The sequence below is a fragment of the Lutra lutra genome, chromosome 6, assembly GCF_902655055.1.
Source record: "Lutra lutra chromosome 6, mLutLut1.2, whole genome shotgun sequence".
Taxonomy (NCBI): Eukaryota; Metazoa; Chordata; class Mammalia; order Carnivora; family Mustelidae; genus Lutra; species Lutra lutra.
The window spans coordinates 130,660,931-130,684,130 of NC_062283.1; the positions used below are offsets into that span (position 1 = coordinate 130,660,931).

The window sequence follows — 23,200 nt, forward strand, 5'->3', positions numbered from 1 at the left end:
TCTAATCTTGGGCTTTGTTGGGAAGTTTCTGATTACTGATTCAGTCTCCTTAGTAGATATAGGTCTGTTTAGATTTTCTGTTTCTTCATGATTCAGTCTTGGTAGGTTGTGTGTTTCTAAATTATCCAATTTTATTGCATAGAGTTGTTCATAGTATATTCTTGTAATACTTTTTTGTTACATTGTTTGTAATATCCCCTTTTTCATTTCTAATTTTACTTGAGTCTTCTTTATTAATCTTTTTAAAGTCTGTCAATTCTGTTGATCTTTTCGAACAACTCTTAGTTTTTATTGACTTCCCCCACCCCATAGTCTGTTTCATTTATTTCTGCTCTAAATTTTATTTTCTTCCTTCAGCAAGCTTTGGTTTAGATTTTTTTTTTCCCTTATCTGGTTCCTTGAAGTGTGAAGTTAGCTTGTTGATCTGAGATCTTTTTTCTTTAGTGTAAGGGTTTATTATTATAAACTTCTTAGCACTGTATCCCATAAATTTTGGTATATTGTATTTTCATTCTAATTTGTCTTGAGGTTTTTTCTAATTGCTTTTGTGATTTCTTCTCTGAAGCACTGGTTTGAGAACGTGTTTAGTATTTACATACTTGTGGACTTTCCAGTTTTTCTTTTTACTACTGATTTCTAGTTTTATTCCATTATGATCAAAAGTAAATCTGATTTAAATTTTTAAAATTTTTCTTAAGACTTGTTCTGTGACCTAACACGTGTTCAGTCCTAGAGAATATTCCAGCAGTCTATTGCTGATGCTTGGAGAGTGTTCTGTATATTTCTGGTAAGTCCAACTAGTCTATAGTTGTTGTTGAAATCTTGTTTCCTTAGTCATCTTCTGGTTGTTCTACCTGTTATTAAAAGTGAGTTATTGAATCTCCTACTATTATTGTGTTGCTATCTATGTCTCTCTTCAATTTTTTTTGTTTGCTTCATATATTTAGGTGCTATAGGATTTGTTGCCTATATATTTATAATTGTTATAGCTTCATGGTGAATTGACTGCTTTGTCTGATATTAATATAACCACCTCTGTTCTCTTTTGGTTATCATTTGCATAGAATATTTTTTCCCATTATTTCACTTTCAGCCTGTATGTGTCCTTAGATCTAAAGTTGGTCTTTTGTAGATAGCATATAGTTAGATCCTCTTTTATGTTATCCATTGAGCCAATCTTTGTCTTTTGGGGAATTTAATGCATTTACATTTAATATAATTACTGATATGGAGGGAATTACTATTGACATTTCATTAACTGTTTTCTGTATATTTTATAGCATTTTGTCCCTTATTTCCCCCTTTTCCTTTGGTTTCATTAATTTTTTTTGTAGTGACATGCTTTGATGGCTTTCTCACTTCTTTTTGTGTAAATTCTAGACGCATTTTGTGATTACCATGGGGATCATATAAAAAAATCTTAGTTACAAAAATCTATTTTAAATAGATATCTTGAATTACATACAAAAACTCCACTCCTTCACATTTCTGGCCACCCCCACTTTGTTAGTGATGTCACAAATTATATATTTTGTAACCATTAACATGGATTTATATTTTTTATGCTTTTGTTTTTGAATTCTATACAAGAACTAAAAGTGGATTTATGTGCCCAAATTACAATAATAAAGGTTTCATATTTGTCACATATTTACTGTTGTCAGATGATTTTATATTTTCATATGGCCTTGCATTGTTCTGTAGCATCCTTCTGTTTCAACCTAAAGGACTTACTTGTAGTGCAGGTCTAGTGATGATAAATTCCTTCAGATAAATTCTGTGAAAGCCCTAACTTGTCCCCTATTTTTAAAGAACAGTTTTGCCCATACAGTATTCTTAGCTGGTAGTTTTTTCCCTCTCAGCACTTAGAGTATATCATTCTACTGCTCTCTGGCCTGTACAGTTTCATCATTTTTTTTTTTAAAGTAATCTCTATGCTCAACATGGATGGGCTTGAGCTCACGAGCCTGAGATCAAGTCACGTGCTCCACCCACTGAACCAGCCAGGTGCCCCTCTGGCCTGAAGGTTTATGCTGAGAAACCTTTTGAAATCTTATAGATGCTCCATTGAACAAGACAACTTCCAGGATTTGTTTTCTTTGACTTTCATCAGTTTGGTAATAATGTGTCCTCCTGTGGGTTTCTTTGGATTTATCTTGGAATTTGTTGAGCTTCTTGAATTAGTATGCCCATTTCTTTCCTCAAATTTGGTAAATTTTCATTCATTATTCCACTAAATAAGTTCACTGCTCCTTTTGCTCTCTCTTCTCCAATACCAATAACATGTATGTTGGCCTGCTTGATAATGCCCTGTAAGTCCCTTAGGCTTTCTGCACTTCATTTTTCTTTTTGTCCCTCTGCCTTGATAATGTCCAAATACCTGTCTCCAGGGTTGCTGGTTCATTCTTCTGTCTGATCAAGTCTCCTGTTGAGCTCCTCTAGTGAATTTTTCAATTCAATTGTTCTCTTCAGTTCAGAATTTGTTCTTTTTCATAGTTTCTCTCTTTGACAACAATCTCATCTTGTTTTCATGTTTTCCTTCTTTGTCAATTATGTTTTAGTTCATTGAGTGTCTTTAAGGCAATCGTTTTAAATTCTCATCAGTAAATTCAGAGATCTCCATTTCTTTGGGGTCAGTTTCTGGAGTTTTTTGTGCTATAGAGTAGGCCATGTTTCCTTGTTTATATGTTTTGTGAACTTTATTGGGATTTGGGCATTTGAAAAACAGTCACCTCTTCCAGTTTTTACAGGCTGGCTTTGCTCATCAGCCTAGCTAGAAGTTCTGGAACCTCTCAAACCTTTTTTGGGGATGTATCCCCTCTTGAGTTTGTGTGTGTAGTTTCATTTCAGGATATACATCTGCTTTTTTTTTAATATTTTATTTATTTGACACAGAGAGAGAGATCACAAGCAGGCAGAGAGAGAGAAGGGGAAACAGGCTCCCCACCAACCAGAGAGCCCGATGCAGGACTCGATCCCAGGACCCTGAGATCATGACCTGAGCCGAAGGCAGTGACTTAACCCACTGAGCCACCCAGGCACCCAGGATATACATCTGCTTTTAACTGTTTGAATTTTCCTAAGAGGCTTGCCCCTGTTTCTTCTCAGGACTTTTCTATTTCAGTTTTTATTGTATCTGTTTGTACTCTCTTGCAACCTCGGCAGTCCAAACTGTAAACTCCCTGCTGTTCTAAGAAACCATTGTTCTCACTTCTGCTTTCAGTGGCTTGTAATCAGCCAATCCAAACCATGCCACCACTCCCACTAGTGCTCCAAGTCAGGTCTCAAGCAGCACCAAGACAAGCCAGAATGCTGGACACAAATACACAAGTTCTACTTTTTTCTTCCTGCCTGAGGGAGGAGCCAAGAATTGGGACTTATTTGTGCCATGCTGTGCCTATAGTAGAGAGAGGGGCAAGGATAAGTGTATTTCCATTAACTTCCCTACATGTTTTGGTATAGCTTCCTCCTGGTTTTAATTCTGCCTGGTGCTGTAGCTTTGCAACTGGGTTCTAGAGTCTTCACAAAGGTATTTTGGTTCTGTGTTGTTGATAACTCAGTGTCTCCATGGGAAACGAGGACATGGTGTCCTCGTTTGGTGTCACTACCTATTCACTTAGCTTTTGCTATCCCTTGATTGATACTCACTAGTCACAGATATGCCAATAAGCTTTCACAGTATCTTCATGTTGGAAAATATGCTTATCCAACAACTTTCCTTTAAAACTAATTTGAAATGCCTAAACCATTAGAAAAATAAAATTCAGCTTTTAAATGAATTTGAAATTATCACCATTTATATGAAGTTAAACAAAAATTACAGTAAATACAGATGTGTTTGGAACTTAATTCTTATGAGATATTGAATTAAGTTTGGCCTGATAAAAAATTTCCCCAATTTTTACCACAAAACCTGATTTAAAAAAAAAAAATGAATCCTGGAAACCTCAACCAGAAATCTCACGATTTAAGTAATTTTGCTCTTGTGGGGGAGGTTTTTGTTATCCAATATTCTATTTTGCCTCCTCAATTATTTTGTCAACTCTTAGTTTAAAAGATTATAGTAACATTACAAATCCTGTGCGTTTAATTTTGAGAAAACATTCTGAGTAACAGGAAACACCTGTTCAATAAGGTACTGAAACATCAACTTTGTATCACAGGCATGCCTTTATTACTTTAGGTATAGGCATACTTTTTTACTTGTTAAAGTTTTCATTTCAACTTGTGATTTCTAGGTGATTCTATAAACTTCAGTGGACTAAGATAATGCATTTGGCTGATCTTGTTTGGTGATCATCCTGTTACTGATTAGAACTTCTAGCAGAAAAAAAAAATTTTTTTTAAAGGTTTAAGCAGGCAGAGAGAGGAGGAAGCAGGCTCCCTGCTGAGCAGAGAGCCTGATGTGGGGCTTGATCCCAGGACCCCGGGATCATGACCAGAGCCGAAGGCAGAGGCTTTAACCCACTGAGCCACCCAGGCACCCCTCTAGCAGAAATTTTAAGAGAAAGTGTAAAGAACCAAGAGCAGAATAAGTAAAACTTCAACTATATCCAGTGTAACCTTACATATTGGGTTCACCTGTATTGTTATAACTCAGCAGCAGTCAGAAAATGGCAAAGGCATGATGCAAATTCAATGGGTAGAACCATGGATATATTATTGTAAGCTAATTAGAAATGGATTTAGGTGTTTTTTTTTTTTTTAAAGATTTTATTTATTTGACAGAGAGACAGTGATAGAGGGAACACAAGCAGGGGGAGTGGGAGAGGGAGAAGCAGGCTTCCCACTGAGCAGGGAGCCCGATGCAGGGCTTGATCCCAGGACTCTGGGATTATGAACTGAGCCGAAGGCAGACACATAATGACTGCACCACCCAGGCACCCCTTTAAATATAAAATGTATTGATAACAACAGTCTTCTCACCAGGGTATGTAACTTTGAAGGCAGGAGCCAATTCTATTTAAAATTCTGCCTCCCTACTCTCATCCATACATGATAAATTTGTACGCACTGGATTGAGCTCAAATGTTTTGATAAATAACAGTTATTACAACAGCTTTGATTATATTTAGAGCTCAATGATTTAATGATTTAAATTTGACAGTATCTTTTTGTTCTGTTGTCAAATTAGACTTTGTTTCTAATAATTCTTTTTAAGCTTTTAAGTAATCTCTATACCCAATGTGGGGCTTGAACTTACAACTTCAAGATCAGGAGTCACATGCTCAACCAACTTTTAAGGGGGTGGGAGAGAAGTTTAATACATTCACCAAATTAAAAGGCAACATACTGTAGACACTTCAGAAATCTAAATGAAATGTCAGGTGACCAACCAGTGAAATACACCAAATTTTGGTTAAGAAAATTTTACAGTAATAGGATAACACCCATGCCTCCTTTTCTGAAAATTATAGCCAAAATTCTAATTCTTGTTTTAAAAAAGATTTTGAGAGAGCGCATGAGCAGGGGGTAGGGCAGAGGGAGAGGAACAAGCAGACTCCTTGCCAAGCTGGGAGCCTGATGTGGGGCTCGATCCCAAAACCCTGAGTAAGTCAGGTGCTTACCACCTGAGACACCCAGGCACTCCCACCAATTCTCATTCTAGCTTACATTCAGTATTAACCTGTGTGAACTGTCCCACATGGTAAGGTTCAACAGGTCTATAGATCAATTATTATGTGGGGCTGAGCCAGCCCAGTGTCCCTTGTTTCTGATAATCCTTATTTGAAATCTGAAACATCTCAGTTCAAAAGGGACAAAGCATGAGGCCATAAAATAGTCTTATCTAAGATCATGAAGGTGCACTCTTCTTTGTAACCTTTAAAAGGACATTAAAAGTTTGCTATTTAATAGTCTCTCATCTGATTACAGCATTATTTAAGTGTGAATCTACTTGGCTGATAAAAGTAAACAGAAACTCAGAATGGTAACTGATTGTGTAGTCATGACTTAAGAGCTTGAGATAGTACATAAAATTGGAGAAAAAAATGATTCTTTATTGAAAAATACCAATAATACTGACAGACTTCAAAAGCAATTCACGCTTCCAGAATACAAAGTGTACTTAATACATTTTTTCAAATCTTTTTGCATTTCAAACAAAGTTAGCATTTTTGTAAATCAAATTTGATAACCCGGCTAAAAATATTTTCCAGCTTTATTATTTAAACAGCTCCACAATCTTTAAAGTGGGGACCATGAGGCAGGCAGGAGCAGAGGGACAGAATGCACCTGGGACTGCGCAGCAGTCTACAGCAACATTTCCCACAACTTCAGTGCTGGAAACAAAATACTGCACAAGACAGCTGCCCTCCAGTGTCAGAGAATCTTGGGAAACAGCATATCAAAAGATAGCTAGCTTTTCTTACAATTTATACTCTTTCATTTAAGATTGCTTTTTGAACAAAATCTTTAAGAATGCCACTGTAATTCATCCAATGAAAGAAATGAACTGTTACCATCAAAATGGCCTTTGCCGAGCTTAATAATTCTATGCTTTTTTTAAATGCAAAAAAAAAAATTAACACATATGCAAGTTTAATTTGAAACCACACAAATTAGGTATGTAGGCTCAGATAGTAGCAGTGTTCACTTTTATTACTAATAGCTTAACTGGAACAGCCACTCTATTCATTCCACCAGCAGAAATAGCAGCACCAAGATCTAAAATTCTTTATGTATAAAAAGCTTATGTCATTATCCAAGTCCCATTCTTTGCATGCTCCAATTCTTGTTATCTTATTTAACATAAAAGCAACAGGATTTGGAGAGTTACTATTTGCTGTATTAAAACAGTTATACAGCATCTTGTACTGTCAAAAAGCAAAATACTGTGAACGGCAGCCCTTCTTCACAGCTCTACACTTGAAGCTGCCAAGCATTCACTGCTCGTGCCGGCAGTGGTGTTTCCACAGTAACATAGCGAAAACTAAAGGAATCATGGCACAATGGATTTCTGAATTCTTTTATCTACCATTGGTCCTGGGGCTTAGTACCATCCCCTGTAGACTATATCTGCTGATCTTTCCATTATCTTTAATGGAGGAAAGGCATCAGGTCATATAGCGGGTAATGGCTCTCAGAGCGTAGAGGAGTTCTGCTTGCATCCTAGCTTCTATAAGAAGCAGATTAACATGAACCTGAATATAAAACACAACATAATTTAAGGTAGGGTTATAAGCATTCCCAATTAGTTTCTCAGTGCAGCTAAAACCCCCTAAACTAAGTACATTTTCTGTGTGCTACTGAATAACTCAGAAGTCTTGACTGTCTAAAATGAAAGCCATCTAATGTTCTTCTTGGCTAGACACTGGCTTATATTTATATCTGATCGCATCCCTTCTTGGAAGTTTGTTACATTTCAGAAAATCTAGACATTGCTTTATTAGAATACCAACGTCCCCTGCCAAATCATTTAATAATTTAATTTTAAAAAGATGGCTCAAAGACCAGACATTTGTATCTATAAACAAGTAAACAAGAGCTCTTGCAAAATGGTCTTCTTTCTCCCAAGCAGTGCCAGCCAGGCCAGCACTTCTGAAGTGAGAGCAGCTACCTGTTTTTATTCTTTTACTCTAACACTATAATGAGGTTCCTTCCAAGAGCTACCAGGGATAGATGTCCAGGAATGTTCTCCTCTGGGTTGGAAGAGGTGATGGAAAGGATTTGAGGGCCATTAGATTAGCTGAAGGAGAATGAGAATCACTGTTGAACAAACCACAACAGGTACTTACCTTCTCAGAGTGCTTAAACTGCCTCCAGAAGCTATCATACATTCTTCTGGTAACTTTTTCAGGAGTGCAAACAACAGTTTTGATATAAACTTTAAAGCTACGGTCCAATAGCTGGTTAATCTCACCATAGTCATAGTCATCATATCTGTTAAAAGACAAAATGAGAATTATATTTTCAATATATACTCTGTTTTCTTATGAAATTATGAACATTCATAGTAAATTCTTCTTCCCTCTCTGTCCCCCCAAATAACTGCTTTACAATGTTTAATTGGGGGTGGATAAGTGAACAGAAAGGGATGAGAAACAGAAGTTAGGGAGAGGAACAAAATCTGCCAGTGCCCAAGCAGGAGTATATATTTAAAATCATAAAGAAGCAAACACACTGAGGAAATTGTGGGAAAAGCTTGAGAACTGCTGAAGTTAAGAATTCCACAAATCAAACAATATTTATTATTGGTTACTCTTGCAATGATATATAGATGGTAATCCACTTACGTAAATGAAAACAATTACAATTATCCCTTTTTTCTCTCATGTTTCCAGGAGTTTCTGGGATCAGATGAGGAAAAAAATGGTGTGGGGGTTGGCAGACGATTATTCCAAAGGGAAGGATGATCTAGAGATGGCCTCATAGCGTCTACACTTAGGAAAGGCTATTCTTGAAGTTGAGATGGTTGTATGCAGCAGTGTCTGCTCTGTCCCAGTGGGTGATGGTTTCTAGAATAGCCAGAGACTGAAGTCTCTTATTTGGTATTCAGTAGAAAAGGAAAAAAAAAAAAAACTCTTCCAAAGCTGGCTTTACTACTGTTCTGGAGGCGGTGAGTCAATAGTCTGGTCACTGATAAAATTAACAGCAAGATTTTACAGCTAAAATAATCAAAGTCGTACAGTGTGGAGTTCATGTGTATATGTTAGAAGGTGGTATATATGTAATGGTTGCATTTCCTATATAACATAATATGGCTGAATACCTAACAGTCGGGACATGAACATTTTGCATTTTGATGATGTATCATGGGATTAGGTAGTCCTCAGAAGGAGCTTGAGAAGAGATAGGAGGGCACTGTAAGGGTACCAATTTCCAAGAAGGAGATGATAGCAAAGATGTTTGAGGACACACTTTTCCTTTATGCTCTAGGACCAGCTTGCTTGCCCTCGTCTTCCCCGGAGGCATCTGTCATTTAACTCTTGTCAATGTCCCTAACTCCCTTCTGCCTAGCTAGGAAAGAGTCGTTCATAAGCAGCATAAAAATAAGCTATTGTGATGGGAGCATTTGTATATGTGTGTTCCAAGCACCTGAATAATTGAGTCTAGAGGAAAATATTTCTTTATAAACATAAGAAAACAGACTAACCTTATTCCAAACATGCAGTGAATATAGTTCCAAATAGCTCGTCTAAGCATTGAGGTATCGACATCTTTGTGCATTGCCATTGTATTATAAGTAAGATTGTAAGCAATGTGAAATTTTTCATCAATCAACTGTCCCACATCTGGATAAAGGCGATTTACCAAAGAATAACCATGGTCTTCCCAGCAATAGTCCTAAATACAGAAAACAGAACAAATGCAAATAATTAAAATGTGGCCAAGTATAGTTCTATGTCTACTGTTCTGTCGATGGTGAGATTATTGGCAGATGGAATCCCCTGCCTTTCTAGTGCATCCTAGTTCCCAGCTTGACCTGCAGTTTAATCTGATGTTTTCAATTTCTATACTGCAGCACACAAAGCTTTTGTAACTCAGTGAGTGTAAAAAACCAATGGGATTCTTTCTTACACATAGACTACCCATTTTCAGCTTCCTCTCACTCTGTCCTCATTCAGCATCCAGAGGCAACCTATCTTGGGAGTCCTCTCTCCTTTTCCCTCACCGCAGCTATTCCAACAGTCCTCAAATTTTGTACATTTTTAATTCATAACCACCACTCATTCCTTTTCCTCCTCCCTGCTTTCTCTTAGTGCTGAGTTCCCTAATTCGTTTTCCTACATTAAATCTTCCTGCTTCCTTTCTTTCTACCTCAAGCAAAATAAGCCCCTACACTACTAGGTTGCTCTCATATTAATTTTCCTGGAACACCTCTTTGGTATATTATCACTCTGATCCCCAAACCTACAAACCTGACCAATTTTAAACTAGCTGCCCACTAATCAGAAGTAGGGATCCTTTGCTTCAAACACTTAGCAGCCCAGCCAACTTCTTTATGATCCCTTCCCTCACTCTGTCTCTCAACTGAAGCTCAATTATTGCCTATAGTCTCCTCTGCTTTCCCAAGCCCATGCTTCTGGATCATTTAAATCTTTCAAATCCTAATTTACTCCGTAAAATTTCCGGTCTACATGATCTCTTCAATTTTATTTCATGACACAATTATACTATCAAGTAGAAATATTCTATAACTCTTCCTTGTGCCAAATTTTTGCCCCTATAAATACCATCTTCATCACTTGAGCAAAGAAACAAAATCCTATAGGTCTCAAATATTCACGTTTCTGATAAAAGTTATTAACATTAGCCCTTCACAATAATTAAGGAAGCTGGAGTATCAACTAATCTGAATTAAATACTTTACTTACCTATCTAAATATTTATGCAATAGACTATTTAAAAAATACACTTAGGCTGCAGTATGTTTCTACTAATCAACTGGATTGGAAGCAGTCTTACAAAGCTTAGAGCACGGAATAAATATTTGCTAACTGATGATTTTCAACTTTTATTGTGGAACCAGAGAACATAGCTACTGAGAGATGTTTGCAAAGCACTTTTAGCATCGTGCCTCCTGCTAAGCAAAAACAAAGAAGGAGCCTGGTATCCTAGAGGATGACTAGGTTCCTAAGTTTCATGAACTCAATATATACACAACTGTACTGAGGAGTTTTACTGTGTATTTCAAAGTTAGTGATTGGGGAGCTAAAGGAACTGGGTCTACCGACAATAATTCTATTCCCTACATCACTTAATTGTATTCACTCTAAGAGATAATTGCTAAGTACTTTTGGAATAACATTTATGTGAATCCTCATTGCTTCCAATAACACTCAGTACACCTTTTGAAGGGAATTAGGATACTGTAATTGTCCTGATTAATTTTCTATTGTATCTGTAAAAACTCGCCCAAATTAAAAACAAAACAAAAAGAAAACAAAAACTTACTCTCTCTAAAAAGAATAAAGCATATCTTTCACTTCTGATTTTTTTTTTTTTTTCATCTTCTTTCCTTCCACCGACATACATATAATGCTTGAGTTGCTGGGGACATTTCTCTTGTCACTGAGGCCTGGTGCATATCAGAGCCTCGTTGTAGCACTGGCGCTCAACAGGAAGAGGGGAGAAAAGCCAGTGCTGTGCATGCTACTGTTATTCATGGCTCAGATATATCAGGGACTTGAGTTTTAGCGCACCAGATATCTGGGAACCTAACCCACTATTGCGATTTAGTTTTATGGATGAATGTGTTTTGATTTCTGATTCACTGGTTTATGAACTTTAACAATAAAATAAATTTAAGGGAACTGCCTGACATAGAAAAGTTATTTCTTTCTGCAACATTTTGTAATTCTCAAATCCAGGGGACTTTTTCTTATTTTAAGTCAGATTGACGTACTTCTAACCTGTCATGTGCATAACAGTAAGTCGCAATTTTACCTGAACTCGAAATGTTGGCACATGCATCCCATGTCTAGAGAAATCCTTATAGCCGTAACTAGTATCCTCAAAGTGACGAGACACATCTCTTGCTGGTGTGACTTCTTCGTCATCTGAAATAATTAAACAAAAAACTCACTGAAAGCTTTTCAAAAACAGGATGCTAGAAATTCATTTTACAAGTAAAAATAAGATAACCCTTTCTCTGACACTGAGTAGTTAAAGTCTGAAAACCACAGAGAGAAATAGCTTACTTACCAGTGAATGGAATGTAATAAGATTCTCTGTTATAACAAATATTCATGGTTGAATTTACTATGCTTTGCATTCCTCTCTTTCATACACCCTCTGGCGTCCCCACTCTAATTTTAGATATCAAGTGCTACTTTAAAAGTATGCACACAAAATTTGAACATACTTTTGGATAATCTTTATGGTGATAAATCATCTATGCTCTATAGTTTAACACTTAAAGACTATTTCTGGTTGAATATCAATGTTCTATAATATATAATATGATCTCTCTAACACCTCAAAGGTCCTAGAAACAATTCTGGAATGGTGAATCATTTTTTATAACGTTTCCTGAACTTTTGGGATTATTTTCACGTTTATCTGAAGAAAATAGAAACAAAAACTTTTCTTCAAGGAGAAACAAGAGAACATCCAACCTTCATTTATACAAATTTGATTTTTTTTTTTTTTGCTATTAGGAAACTTGGGGCTTTTAACACATACACTCTTTATCCCACTCTGTTATCAAAAGACATTTTGAGATACTTTAACTTTTTTCCTTTAAATTACCTGGTTTAAATATTAAATCCTATAGCCTGTATATAAAGGCCAAACATAAAGGATTTAAGTTTGTTGTTAGCTAATAAATAGCTTCTTTGCATAAATCATTGAATTCTAAAGCTGAAAAGCAACCTTAGGGCTTTATGAACTCAATTTCCTAATATTAAAGAGGAGGAAAAAGAACATTCATATGTTAAGTGACTTACATTCACAAAGCTTATTGGCAGTGAATTTTAGTACTAAAACTCAAATATCCTCTTTTAGTCTAGTGCTATTTATACTATAACTTCCTTTTCTCGGTTGCCTGCTTTATTTATAAGTAGGAATACCTATGTAATAATAGCCTCTCTAAAAGGAAAAACATTTGATGTTTTGAAACTTTTATTTAAATTCTTTAAATAAAGTGGGGCTCTTTTTTGGTAAGCAACAGAAATTTTGTTGACAATGTAATGATTGCTTTTACCTGAAGAGAAGACAAACATGCTCTCTCTTTTTTCTATTTCAAAACGTGAAGCCATCTCTTCCTGACTCGCCTCTTCTTCATCTCGACATTCTTGTAACTGCCTCATCTTTTCCATGAGGGCCTCGACCTCAAAGAAGGAATCACTTACCTAAAGAGAAAATACAACTAATGTTACATATGTAAGATAAAGGTTGAAATTTTAAAATTTTCTTATTAGGATACAAATTCTTATGAAACAGAACAGAATATAGGAAAAATAGACTGTAGATTTTTAAAGTACAAGAATGATTAAAAAATAGAATTATTTTGGCCTGTTACATATATAGATATGCAGATTAAAAAAAATGATTTTAAGAACACATTTTTACCTTACAAAATCAGTAATAATATCTTACTGTTAATGCTAAGTTTTAAGAATTAAAATTTAAAACTAATTGTCAATATAAACAGAAACTGCTCACTTAAATAAGATACAAAGTATAAGTGGTTTTGCATCAACTATGCACACTGGGTGTATTGTCATGTCATGATGATGATGTCTTCAAATTATAGTAATCAGCTCTAATTTGCCAGTTAAGAATGAAACCTGTCCTTTCAGGGCTGGAATTCTCTACCTGACCTCTGCAAATGGGTCTGGCAGTCACAATTTGTAGTGAACTGATTCCCCCAAAATATACTACAACTCAAGTTGACTTGTTATATTCAAAATCCTACTTCTAAGTAGTCCGGAGTACATATATACATAGTGCTAACTGTACCTACCTACAAACTAAAGCTACTGCTCATTTGTCTGCTGTCCAGGAAAGCATTCCTGCCTTTTTGCACAAATACATACACAAAAAGTACAAGTTTTGGAATTTTCTATAATGAAACAAAGTTTTTCACTTAATTAATAACCATTTCAGCATTAAGAGGTGGCCTCTCCAGAGAGAATTAGAAGATTTTATTTATTTGACAGACAGAGATCACAAGTAGATAGAGAGGCAGGCAGAGAGAAGCAGGGGAGGAAGCAGGCTCCCTGCGGAGCAGAGAGCCCAACTTGGGGCTTGATCCCAGGACCCTGGGATCATGACCTGAGCCGAAGGCAGAGGCTTTGACCCACTGAGCCACCCAGGTGCCCCCTACATTCTAATTCTCTTAAGCACTGATAGACAAAATACTTATTAGTTGAGGAAGATTTAAGGCAAGTTCTGGCCCTTCCAAAGGTGCTGTGAGACTCCACCCACCCCATTATCTTCTTTAGCCTTGTTCTAAATCCAACGTGGGGAAGGACAACAATCCAACTCCAAGCATCCTAGCAACTGATATATACTCTGCCTTAGACCATCTCATAACCCTTATGTTTTAATAATCAGTGGCTGAAGGTGGGGCTATAACATGAATCCAGGTAGCTCAACAGAGGGTGAAGCTCATGGTCTTGAACCTTGTCAGCACAGCAGTGATCAACTCTGGGAAAAATATTTCCCTTCATGTGCTAATCTCACAGTACGTAAATGCTACTTCTTATTTAGCACCTGATACATGCCAGCTGTATTAGGCCTTTTACTTCTTTAGAGACATTTCATTTAAACCTCAACCTTGTGTTTGACCTTTATTTATGAATGAAAGAACAGAGGCTCAGGGAGGTTAGGTAACTTGCCCACTGTCAAATATATACACTAAAGGCAATTCAAACTGTTTAAATCTGCTCCAAAGGAATAATATAACTCAGAAAATCTATGCAAAGTATTCAGAAGACTGTGATGCTGTTTCTGTGATTTCTCTTTGGAAACATAAGTAAACTTTCACTACAGCAAAGGAATGAAAAAGGAATTTTGACTCCTCATATTCAGGAAATTAAAACCTGCTTATAGAAAATTCAACTTGTTCTAATCTGTTTCAAAGGAATAACAAAATTGAGAAAATATAAAAGCCAGACAAAAGGAGTAATAGAAGTGAAAATGTTTTAATAAATTTACATTCACTTTTATATATATTTGTGCCAAGTTAAACATGAGAAAGAATTTTAAAAGGAGAAATTTCCAGGTAAAGGCTGATTAAATCTTCTGAAAGATAATTATGAAACCAGCCTGTTTCTTTTATGTAAAAGGAAGGAAAAGAATGTGATCAGAATCAGGAAGTCTTGGACCACCAAGTTGCATGATCTCAGCCTCCCCTCATCTCATTGCAGCACCCATCCAATATTAGCTGGCTCTGATGGGGCACATGCTGATGGCTCCTGATCCTAAAATTACTCAAGGGTCTTAAAATTTTACATATCCCTTAGCACTAAATGAGTGCTGGGCATTTAGAGGAATGAACAGATAGAAGGGCCTAATATCTCTATGGACTTCAAGGGTGGGTTTTCTAAGTCACATGAAAAAAATAATAAAACAGCAATTACTGTGATTAGTCTTAGGATGATAATCCTGTAACAGATAATACTTACCGAAACATTTCCTGCTGAGTTGACCTGCATCTCATCCACACTGTGATTGCCATTTGTAATGTCACAGATGCAGTAGTTACTAACCGAAGGAGGTCTGAATGTGTGGCCACCATCACAATGAATTTCTGGACTGATTCCACAGCCAAATGTGAATGAGGCAAGAGAATGATAGTGCGTGAGGAGAACTACTGCATGTACTAGTTCTGCAAGGGACCAGCTGTGCTCTTCAGCTTTTAAAAGTCCCTTAAGGAAAAAAAAATGAGAACATATTTATACACTGGGTTACGGTATTGGTAAAAGTGAATAGTTCATCTTGGTATTTAATCTCTTTAAAACAGGATTAGTCACTACATAAAACCTAGAGTAAAATTATAATTTGAGACATGCAGAACCCAGAATTTGCTAAAATAATTACTTATTCTCAAATAGAGCTTAACATAACCTGCTAATGACACTTTCATTATTATTTTGATTTTCTGAAATCCTGATTTAAATGTAATAGAATGCACTTTGCTTAAATGCAGTTGCCATATTTCAGATGGTGGATTATAAATGCATTAACTGCTGTTAGTTCAAAGTCTCAATCCAATGTATTTCAAGTGACAGCTACTGTATAAAATATGCCTGTGTTTTTCTCTATCATCAAGCTTTCTCAAGAAATCTTAAAGACAGTCGTTTGAACAACTTGACTCTGAATATTCCTACATCATCAAATTATATTTATTTTTAAAACTACGTTCAAGGTAAAGGCTATGATTTTTCAAAGTCTTACAAATTTGTATCCCTTCTGCTTCATTATCTGTTTTATAATCTTGTATAATTTTCCGTTACCAGATGATACAAAAGACACTACGTTAATCATATTCAAATTTTATATCTTAATCAGATGCTTCAATTATGTAATAATATCTAAAATGTTCTATGAAATAGAAAGATAAGCCCCAAAATATGTTGTATTTTTAAGAATTTCTACTGCACGGTAGTTACTTTTAGGGAATGTCAATCTACCTTTATTCTATTAATAAACAGAACCAGAAAGAACTACTTCTAATTGCATTTGAAAAAGATACATAAGATGCCACTTCACACCTATCAGAATGGCTAAAATCTGAAACACTGATACATCAAATGCTGGTAAGGATGTGGAGAAAAAGGAATGCTCATCCACTGCTGGTGGGAATGCAAACTGCTGTAGCCACTTAAGAAGACTGTTTCATTTTCTTACAAAGCTAAATATAGGTTTGCCATGCAATCCAACAACCGTATTCCTAGTTATTTACCTGAATTGAAAACTTACATCCACCACTCCCCGAAATGCTCAAAACAGTAAATAACCAGGATGGCTTTCAAATAAACTGTGGTACCTCCCTACATTGTATTATTCAGTAATAAAGAAATGAGCCATCAAGCCCACAAAATGCACAGAGGAATCTTAAATGCATATTGATAAGTAAAAGAAGCTAATCTGAAAAGGCACTATATTGTATGATTCCAACTCTAACATTCTGAAAGGGCAAAATGATAGTAAAATGATCAGGGGAGAGAGATAAATTAAGTGGAGCACAGAGGATTCTTAGAGCAGTGAAACGATTTTATATGATAATATAATGGTGGACAGATGACATGCATTTGTCAAAACCTATAGACCTGTAGAACACAAAGAGTGGACCCTAATGTAAACTACAGACTTTAGTTAAGAGTAATATATCAACATTGATTCTTTGATTACAGCACATATACCATAATAATGCTAGATGTTAATAGGAAAGACTTGGGGGGAGGTTCTAGGCAGTGGAATACAGGAACTCTGCACTTTCTGTAAACCTAAAATTGCTCTAAAAAATAAAAGTCTATTTAAAAAAAAAATCTCTAAGGGACACCCTAGATATATTACTTCTACTTACCTCAATATGTTCTTTGGTAATAAGCCAAGGTCTATGCGCTAACACTTTGTTAAGTTCTCCTAAATTCTGTAGTTTTTGAGGAGCATTCTCTAAACCATTAAGCCATTTGGGGTCCCCACCAACATGAAGGAAATCATTTACATGGAGGTTCACTAAGTAGGAACACTGGTGTCTTGCTGCAGCCTTAAGAGAAAACAAAAAGATCAATCCAGCTATAAATATTAAAAGTTTCTGATTAGTATGTTTGCAAATTTTCCATAAACTACAGAAATAGTTTCATATAAACATTAAAAAAGATCACACATACCATAGAAAGCACCTCCAAAATACCCCAAGAACAAACAAAATATATGATAAAAGTATTTGAACCTTAGAAATTGTATTTATATAACAACTTTCAGATCCTCAGATTAACAAACTTCAATAAAGGTGCCAACCATTAAATAATGGAGTATAATTTAAAAAATAATGGAGTATAATTTAAAAACTGAACAGGAGTAGCACCACTTATGTCAATGTGAGCTATCTGTAATAGTGGACTAAATCCTTTGTTGTTCTTTATTCTCATTTAATGGAAAATGGTTCTCAAGAGTATATAAATATATATTTCTTTTTACTGTTACACTTGAGAGTATACTTACTTAGAAAGAGGAAAACCACATAATACCTAACAGGAATCCAATTAGAAGTCAGAATATAAGTATTTATCCTGTATTTAAAGCATTAGCCATCTCTTAAAAAGATTAATAAAGGAGGCAGGATTTTTCACTTTATGTATACAAACCATTATTCCAATGTAGTGCCGATAATGTAGGGGTAATGGCCCATCCATTTGCAGTAGATAGTGTTGAGTTTTTAGGAAACTTTCTAGATATTGTGGGTGAAAAACCATCACTAATGTAATGTTATCCAAACGACCCAAAGCAGCAAAAGAATCTGCAAATAAAGTATGCATCTGTGAGTCTTCACTCCCCACTTGGAGAATCTGTATGAAAGAGAGGAAAACCATGGTTACATAAATTGTAAATTGGTGTTAGAATGCAGTGTATACCTATTTTCTTTAAGTGTCATCTAGAAGCAGGTTAAATCCGACTGGAGAGAGATGTTATAACTCTGAAAATATAACTCAACCGGTAGCAAAATAGAAGAATAAACAGTCACATATTATGTAGAAGGAGATAAACAACAAAGGTTGAACATTAAAGGCCATCTAGAAAGGTTGCTTGCAGACTTGGCCAGAATCCAGATAAAGTAGCAGATTTAGATTATCAAATTTGCAGAGCTTGCAAACAGACACTAAAGCTTTTCCCCTTTCCTTGTAACGCCTACTCTCACTCATTTAAGGAGAACCAAAATTAACATCAAACAATCTTTGAAAACAAAGCACAGAAACGTCTACATATTTAGAATTAAAGATGCAATCTTGCATTGATACCAGTCTGTGGAGATGGTTGACCCAGTAACTCAGCCTATGGGCAGACACCTAAACATCCAAATATGAGGAGATGGAGAATCACTGGTCAAAAACAAGTCTTACCTTTCCTTGATTAAATGTGGGTGTTAGAAAAGCATCATGAAATACTAGAAATCAACCTGACTGTAACAGCTTTCTAATACCACAGATTCGCTGCCAAAGCATGATTATTAACTGTGATCAACACTGAGTAAAACATGTTGTCCAACAGTTGTTCAGATGCCAAGATGTGGGTCATGAAAGCTTTTCCTTAAAAGCATACAGTTCACTATGTACTTTCACAAACAACATGTACTTTCACAAACAACATACCTCCTTTTCTGGGATGAATCTGCTTGGTCCATGTCCTAGTGGTCGAGGAATTCTAATTCCAAGTTCCTAGAAAAGAAAATTACACCATCTCAAGCCTCCAGCAGTAAACAACATGAACTGAGGCTACAGGAATGGGAGGGAAAAACAACCAGTTGAACAGAGACAGGCTTGTTTTGGTGGTTTGTTTTCATTGCTATATATACATACCAACTCCTCTGTTTGCATCGCATAGCTGACAAGAGCTTATAATATGACTAAAGACAATAAAACCCGCTTCACTAAAAACAGAGTTTTGCATAAAGTACTTGGCAGAAAGTCTAGAACAGAAAGTTCAGCACAGAGCAATCAACCCTGTGGACTGTCAGTGATACAAAATAAGACCAATGTGTTTGTATATCCAAAACTCGACCCACCAAAACACTAATCCCTATGTATCTTGTCAGGAAATGAGAAAGTCCTAACTTCTACCTAGATGTCTTAAACTAAAAGGAGTGTAATTATCATTACAGCTATAATAACACTTCACAGTAAGAGAAGGAATACTATGAAATATAGAAAGCAGTGACTTAAATCCACAAAAGAGAAATTACCGCAGGGCATGTTTTCTCTGTGGCAGAGTAAAACAATCTTAGAGAAACTAATTTTGTGAGTTTGCTTTAAGTTTTTTATACAATATAATGTTATCATCTTTGTTTATATATATATATATATACACATATATATAAAAGATTTTATTTATTATTTGACAGAGAGAGACATAGTAAGAGAAGGAACACAAGCAGGGAGAGTGAGAGAGGGAGAAGCAGGCTTCCCACCAAGCAGGGAACCGAGGTGGGGCTCAATCCCAGGACCCTGGGATCATGACCTGAGCCACCCAGGCACCCCTCCTTATATTTTTGAGAAGCTCAACTAATTAAGATATAAGAAATAAAGGTTTTCTGCCCTTTGACATAGTGAATTTAGAATCCTGTATCTGGAGTCTACTAGAATCCTATATTTTATGTGACAGTATAATATGGTTAACAAAAACTGATAATCAAGCAGTAGGGGTCCATCTTTTCCCCCAATACAGAGTGCTACAGAAACTAAAATAATACAACTTTTTTTTTTTTTAAGGTTCATGTCTTATCAACCAATCTGGTTTCAAAGAAAACAAACAAAAATAATTTCTAGAGTTTACACATCTAATTATCAACCCTTGCTTATATAATTACATACAAATATTATTTCAACTCTCTACTGCTTCCAAAAGTCCTTCAGGATGTTCCTTTCAACAAAAGAAAAAAAGAGGGGGGGAGCAAACAGAGATGGATACGTGGCACCAATTCAAAAAATCTGGTCCAAGTGAATGAAAACCTTTTGAGCAGAATGGACTTTTTAAAATTAGGCAGGCAGGACAAAACTGAAGTAAGTCCTTATTGGGAGTACTTAAGACTTGGATTCAAAGTGGGCTATAACTGCCAACTAAATCTATGAAATATAATTCAAATAGCCATGTGCTGGAAGCCAGTGATGCCTTACTCCAGTTATTCCACACTGAGACTCAACACAGCAGTGCTCTAACTGAAGCCTTCATTAGAGGAGGCACTCAATTCACTGGTCTGGCCATGTGCATTTAGTAGCACATGGCCAGATTTTAGTAGCCTATAAAAAATGCAAGAAAAAAGCCCACATCCCTGCTATTCAATACATCATCTTGGCACAAATGCAGCCATTTATATAAAAACAATGACTCTATTAGCCTTTCTAACTGCTGAATTTCTGATCCAATTACATAGATTTCAAACAAAATATATGGGGCAAAACATTAAGATTAAAATCAATATTTATTCCTTCTAATTTCTTCACTATCTTATTTAAATAAGATGCATTTTAGGAATACACCCATTTCAAGGGTTTATTATTCATTTTATACCTAAGAGACACTATTTCTCTTGAGGCCTTAGTATATAAAAAGGTAGCAGTTCAAATGGAGGAGAAACAGATTATTCAACAAATAATATCGATACAACTAGATAACCACTCAGAAAAAAGTGAAGTTGGAACCATAAATCATACTTGACTCAATACTTCAGAGGTAAGTGTAAAAACAAAAACAAGAAAACATTAGTGTTAGAGGAAAACACTCATAGAATGAAGTTAGGCCTAAGAATGCCATAAAACCCAGATGTTATAAAATAGAAGACTGATAAGTCTGATGATATAAAAGACTTTCACATGGGAAAAATAAACATATAAAAAGTCAAAAGCAAACAGAAAACTGCAAAATAGATTTGCAACTCCTATATCAAAAGGGCTAAATTTCTTGAATACATGAAGATTCCTACAAATCAGAAAACCCCCAAAAACCTGACAGAAAAATTAACAGAGGACATGGACAGTTCCAAGAAAAGAAAATACAAATGGCTGAAGAATGATCAACCTCACAATCAAACTTCAAGTTAACTACACTGAGATACTATTTTTCACCTAAAAGATTGCTTTAGATCAAAAGTTTAATAATAGGCTGTGTTGAAGAGGAGGTGGATAAACAGCCATTCATTACTTACACATTTCTTTTTTTTGCAAACTTTGAGGTGTATTTTTTCTGGTTGGTAAGTACACATTTTTTTTTAATTTTATTTTTTATAAACATATATTTTTATCCCCAGGGGTACAGGTCTGTGAATAGCCAGGTTTACACACTTCACAGCACTCACCCTAGCACATACCCTCCCCAGTGTCTATAATCCCACTCCCCTCCCAACCCCCCTCCCCCCATCAACCCTCAGTTTGTTTTGTTAGATTAAGAGTCACTTATGGTTTGTCTCCCTCCCAATTCCATCTTGTTTCATTTACTCTTCTCCTACCCCCTTAACCCCCCATGTTGCATCTCCTCTCCCTCAATGGGAGTGTTCTGAAGTGTGAGGAAATGAGATCAAGAAATACGTAGGAAGTATAAACTACTACAACCTATAGAGTGCAATTTGTAATAATGACTGAAATTAAGAAGTCAGAAATTGTCTGAGTCAACAATTTTGTCTTATATGTTAACCTGTACTCACAGAAATGTCACATGTAAAAAGACAATCACTCCAACATTGTTTATAATAGTACAAGATATAAAACAACCTAAGTACTCAACAAGACTTTTTCAATGTAGTATGACCGCAGACTAGAATAGCATGTAGTCCTTACAAAGAATGAAGCAATTCTACATGAGTTGGCTTTAAAAGATCTCCAGGAGATAGATATATACATATACATATACAGTGTATATATACATGTAGTATATATATATATATATATATGTATATGTATATGTGTATATATGTAGTGTATATGTGTGTGTGTGTGTATATAGTATAGTGGGGGAGCAAAGTGCATAATACGTATGTATTATGTTACTATCTGTAAAGACAGGGGAAAACATTTACAATTCCATTTCTAGGACTTTATTTTACAACTACAGCAACATGTGGGTGGCATATACATATTTTTAATAACAAGACTGATAGCACATGTGCCTTAAAGAGGTTGAATTATATTACTTGGTTTTGTTTCTATACCAAAAATATATTCAACTATCATAAAAGAATAGCTTTAGAATTCCAAGAAACTGGCTATCAAAGTTTCAGGAATGGAGTATTTTCCTATAGGTAAGGCAAGGGTCTTTCCTATGGTCCCACGTAATTCTCAAAACTGTGAAAGTCCGCCCCTACAGCCAAATTTGGTGGTTATGTTGATATTACTGTCTCCCTATTCCTTGCCTTCAATGGGCAAAACCTTCCTTCCTTCTTGGTTCCTTTAGAAATATATTCTTTTAGAATGAAAACTATGTGTTTCAAAGCAGGATGTTAGTCAAAAGCAAACATGGGAATGGATTATAGACCCATTATGCTAATAACCTCTTGGTTCTAAGGTCACATTCATTCTTTGATGAAGTACCTGTCTGGCAAGAAAGCTGGAGACAGAAAGTAGAAAAACTATGAAAGGAAAGGAATGGAAAAAGTCTCTGACATTTGAGATTTTCAATTTCATTATTTTACTTAAGGGTAGTTCCAGGTAAAATAGAATTTTACGCAGCTCACACGTAGACTACCAGGGTCAATTTCCTACTTGGCTGAAGAGGTTGTGAGAGGTTTGTGCCATAAAAAAGCAGAAAGGGAAATGATAGGAAAGAAATGAAGAGGAAGTGAAAGAAAAGACTGGGGAAATGGGAGAAGGGGGATGGATACCCACATACTTTAAAAAATCAAGTCTTTCACAAAAAGAGTTGGTCAAGACTGATATAATGGGAAATAGCACTGTTCTAGACCCACATCAATTTATTCTCCTACATTTGAAGGTTAGACTCAAAAAGATGTTCTTTGTTCTCTTTCTTAATAGACTAGGTACATGAGAAGGATACAAGAATATGATGAACTCTAAGACTCCATTCCAATTTATCCCGGTCC

At 35.7% G+C, this 23,200-nt stretch overlaps 1 protein-coding gene across 2 annotated transcripts in view; it reads right to left on the bottom strand.

The window, feature by feature from the left end:
- Nucleotides 1-5,978: 5,978 nt before the first annotated feature.
- SESN1 (sestrin 1) overlaps nt 5,979-23,200 on the bottom strand; it is a 119,709-nt gene continuing 102,487 nt past the window's right edge. For both annotated transcript variants that reach the window (XM_047732820.1, XM_047732822.1), the window contains exons 2-10: nt 18,765-18,830; nt 17,763-17,963; nt 16,979-17,161; nt 15,075-15,317; nt 12,647-12,794; nt 11,389-11,501; nt 9,095-9,285; nt 7,737-7,881; nt 5,979-7,142 (exon numbers count right to left, since the gene is read on the bottom strand). In XM_047732820.1, coding sequence (XP_047588776.1) covers nt 7,056-7,142; nt 7,737-7,881; nt 9,095-9,285; nt 11,389-11,501; nt 12,647-12,794; nt 15,075-15,317; nt 16,979-17,161; nt 17,763-17,963; nt 18,765-18,830 — 1,377 coding nt within the window. In that variant the 3' untranslated portion in view covers nt 5,979-7,055. The remainder of the gene's footprint in view (nt 7,143-7,736; nt 7,882-9,094; nt 9,286-11,388; nt 11,502-12,646; nt 12,795-15,074; nt 15,318-16,978; nt 17,162-17,762; nt 17,964-18,764; nt 18,831-23,200) is intronic.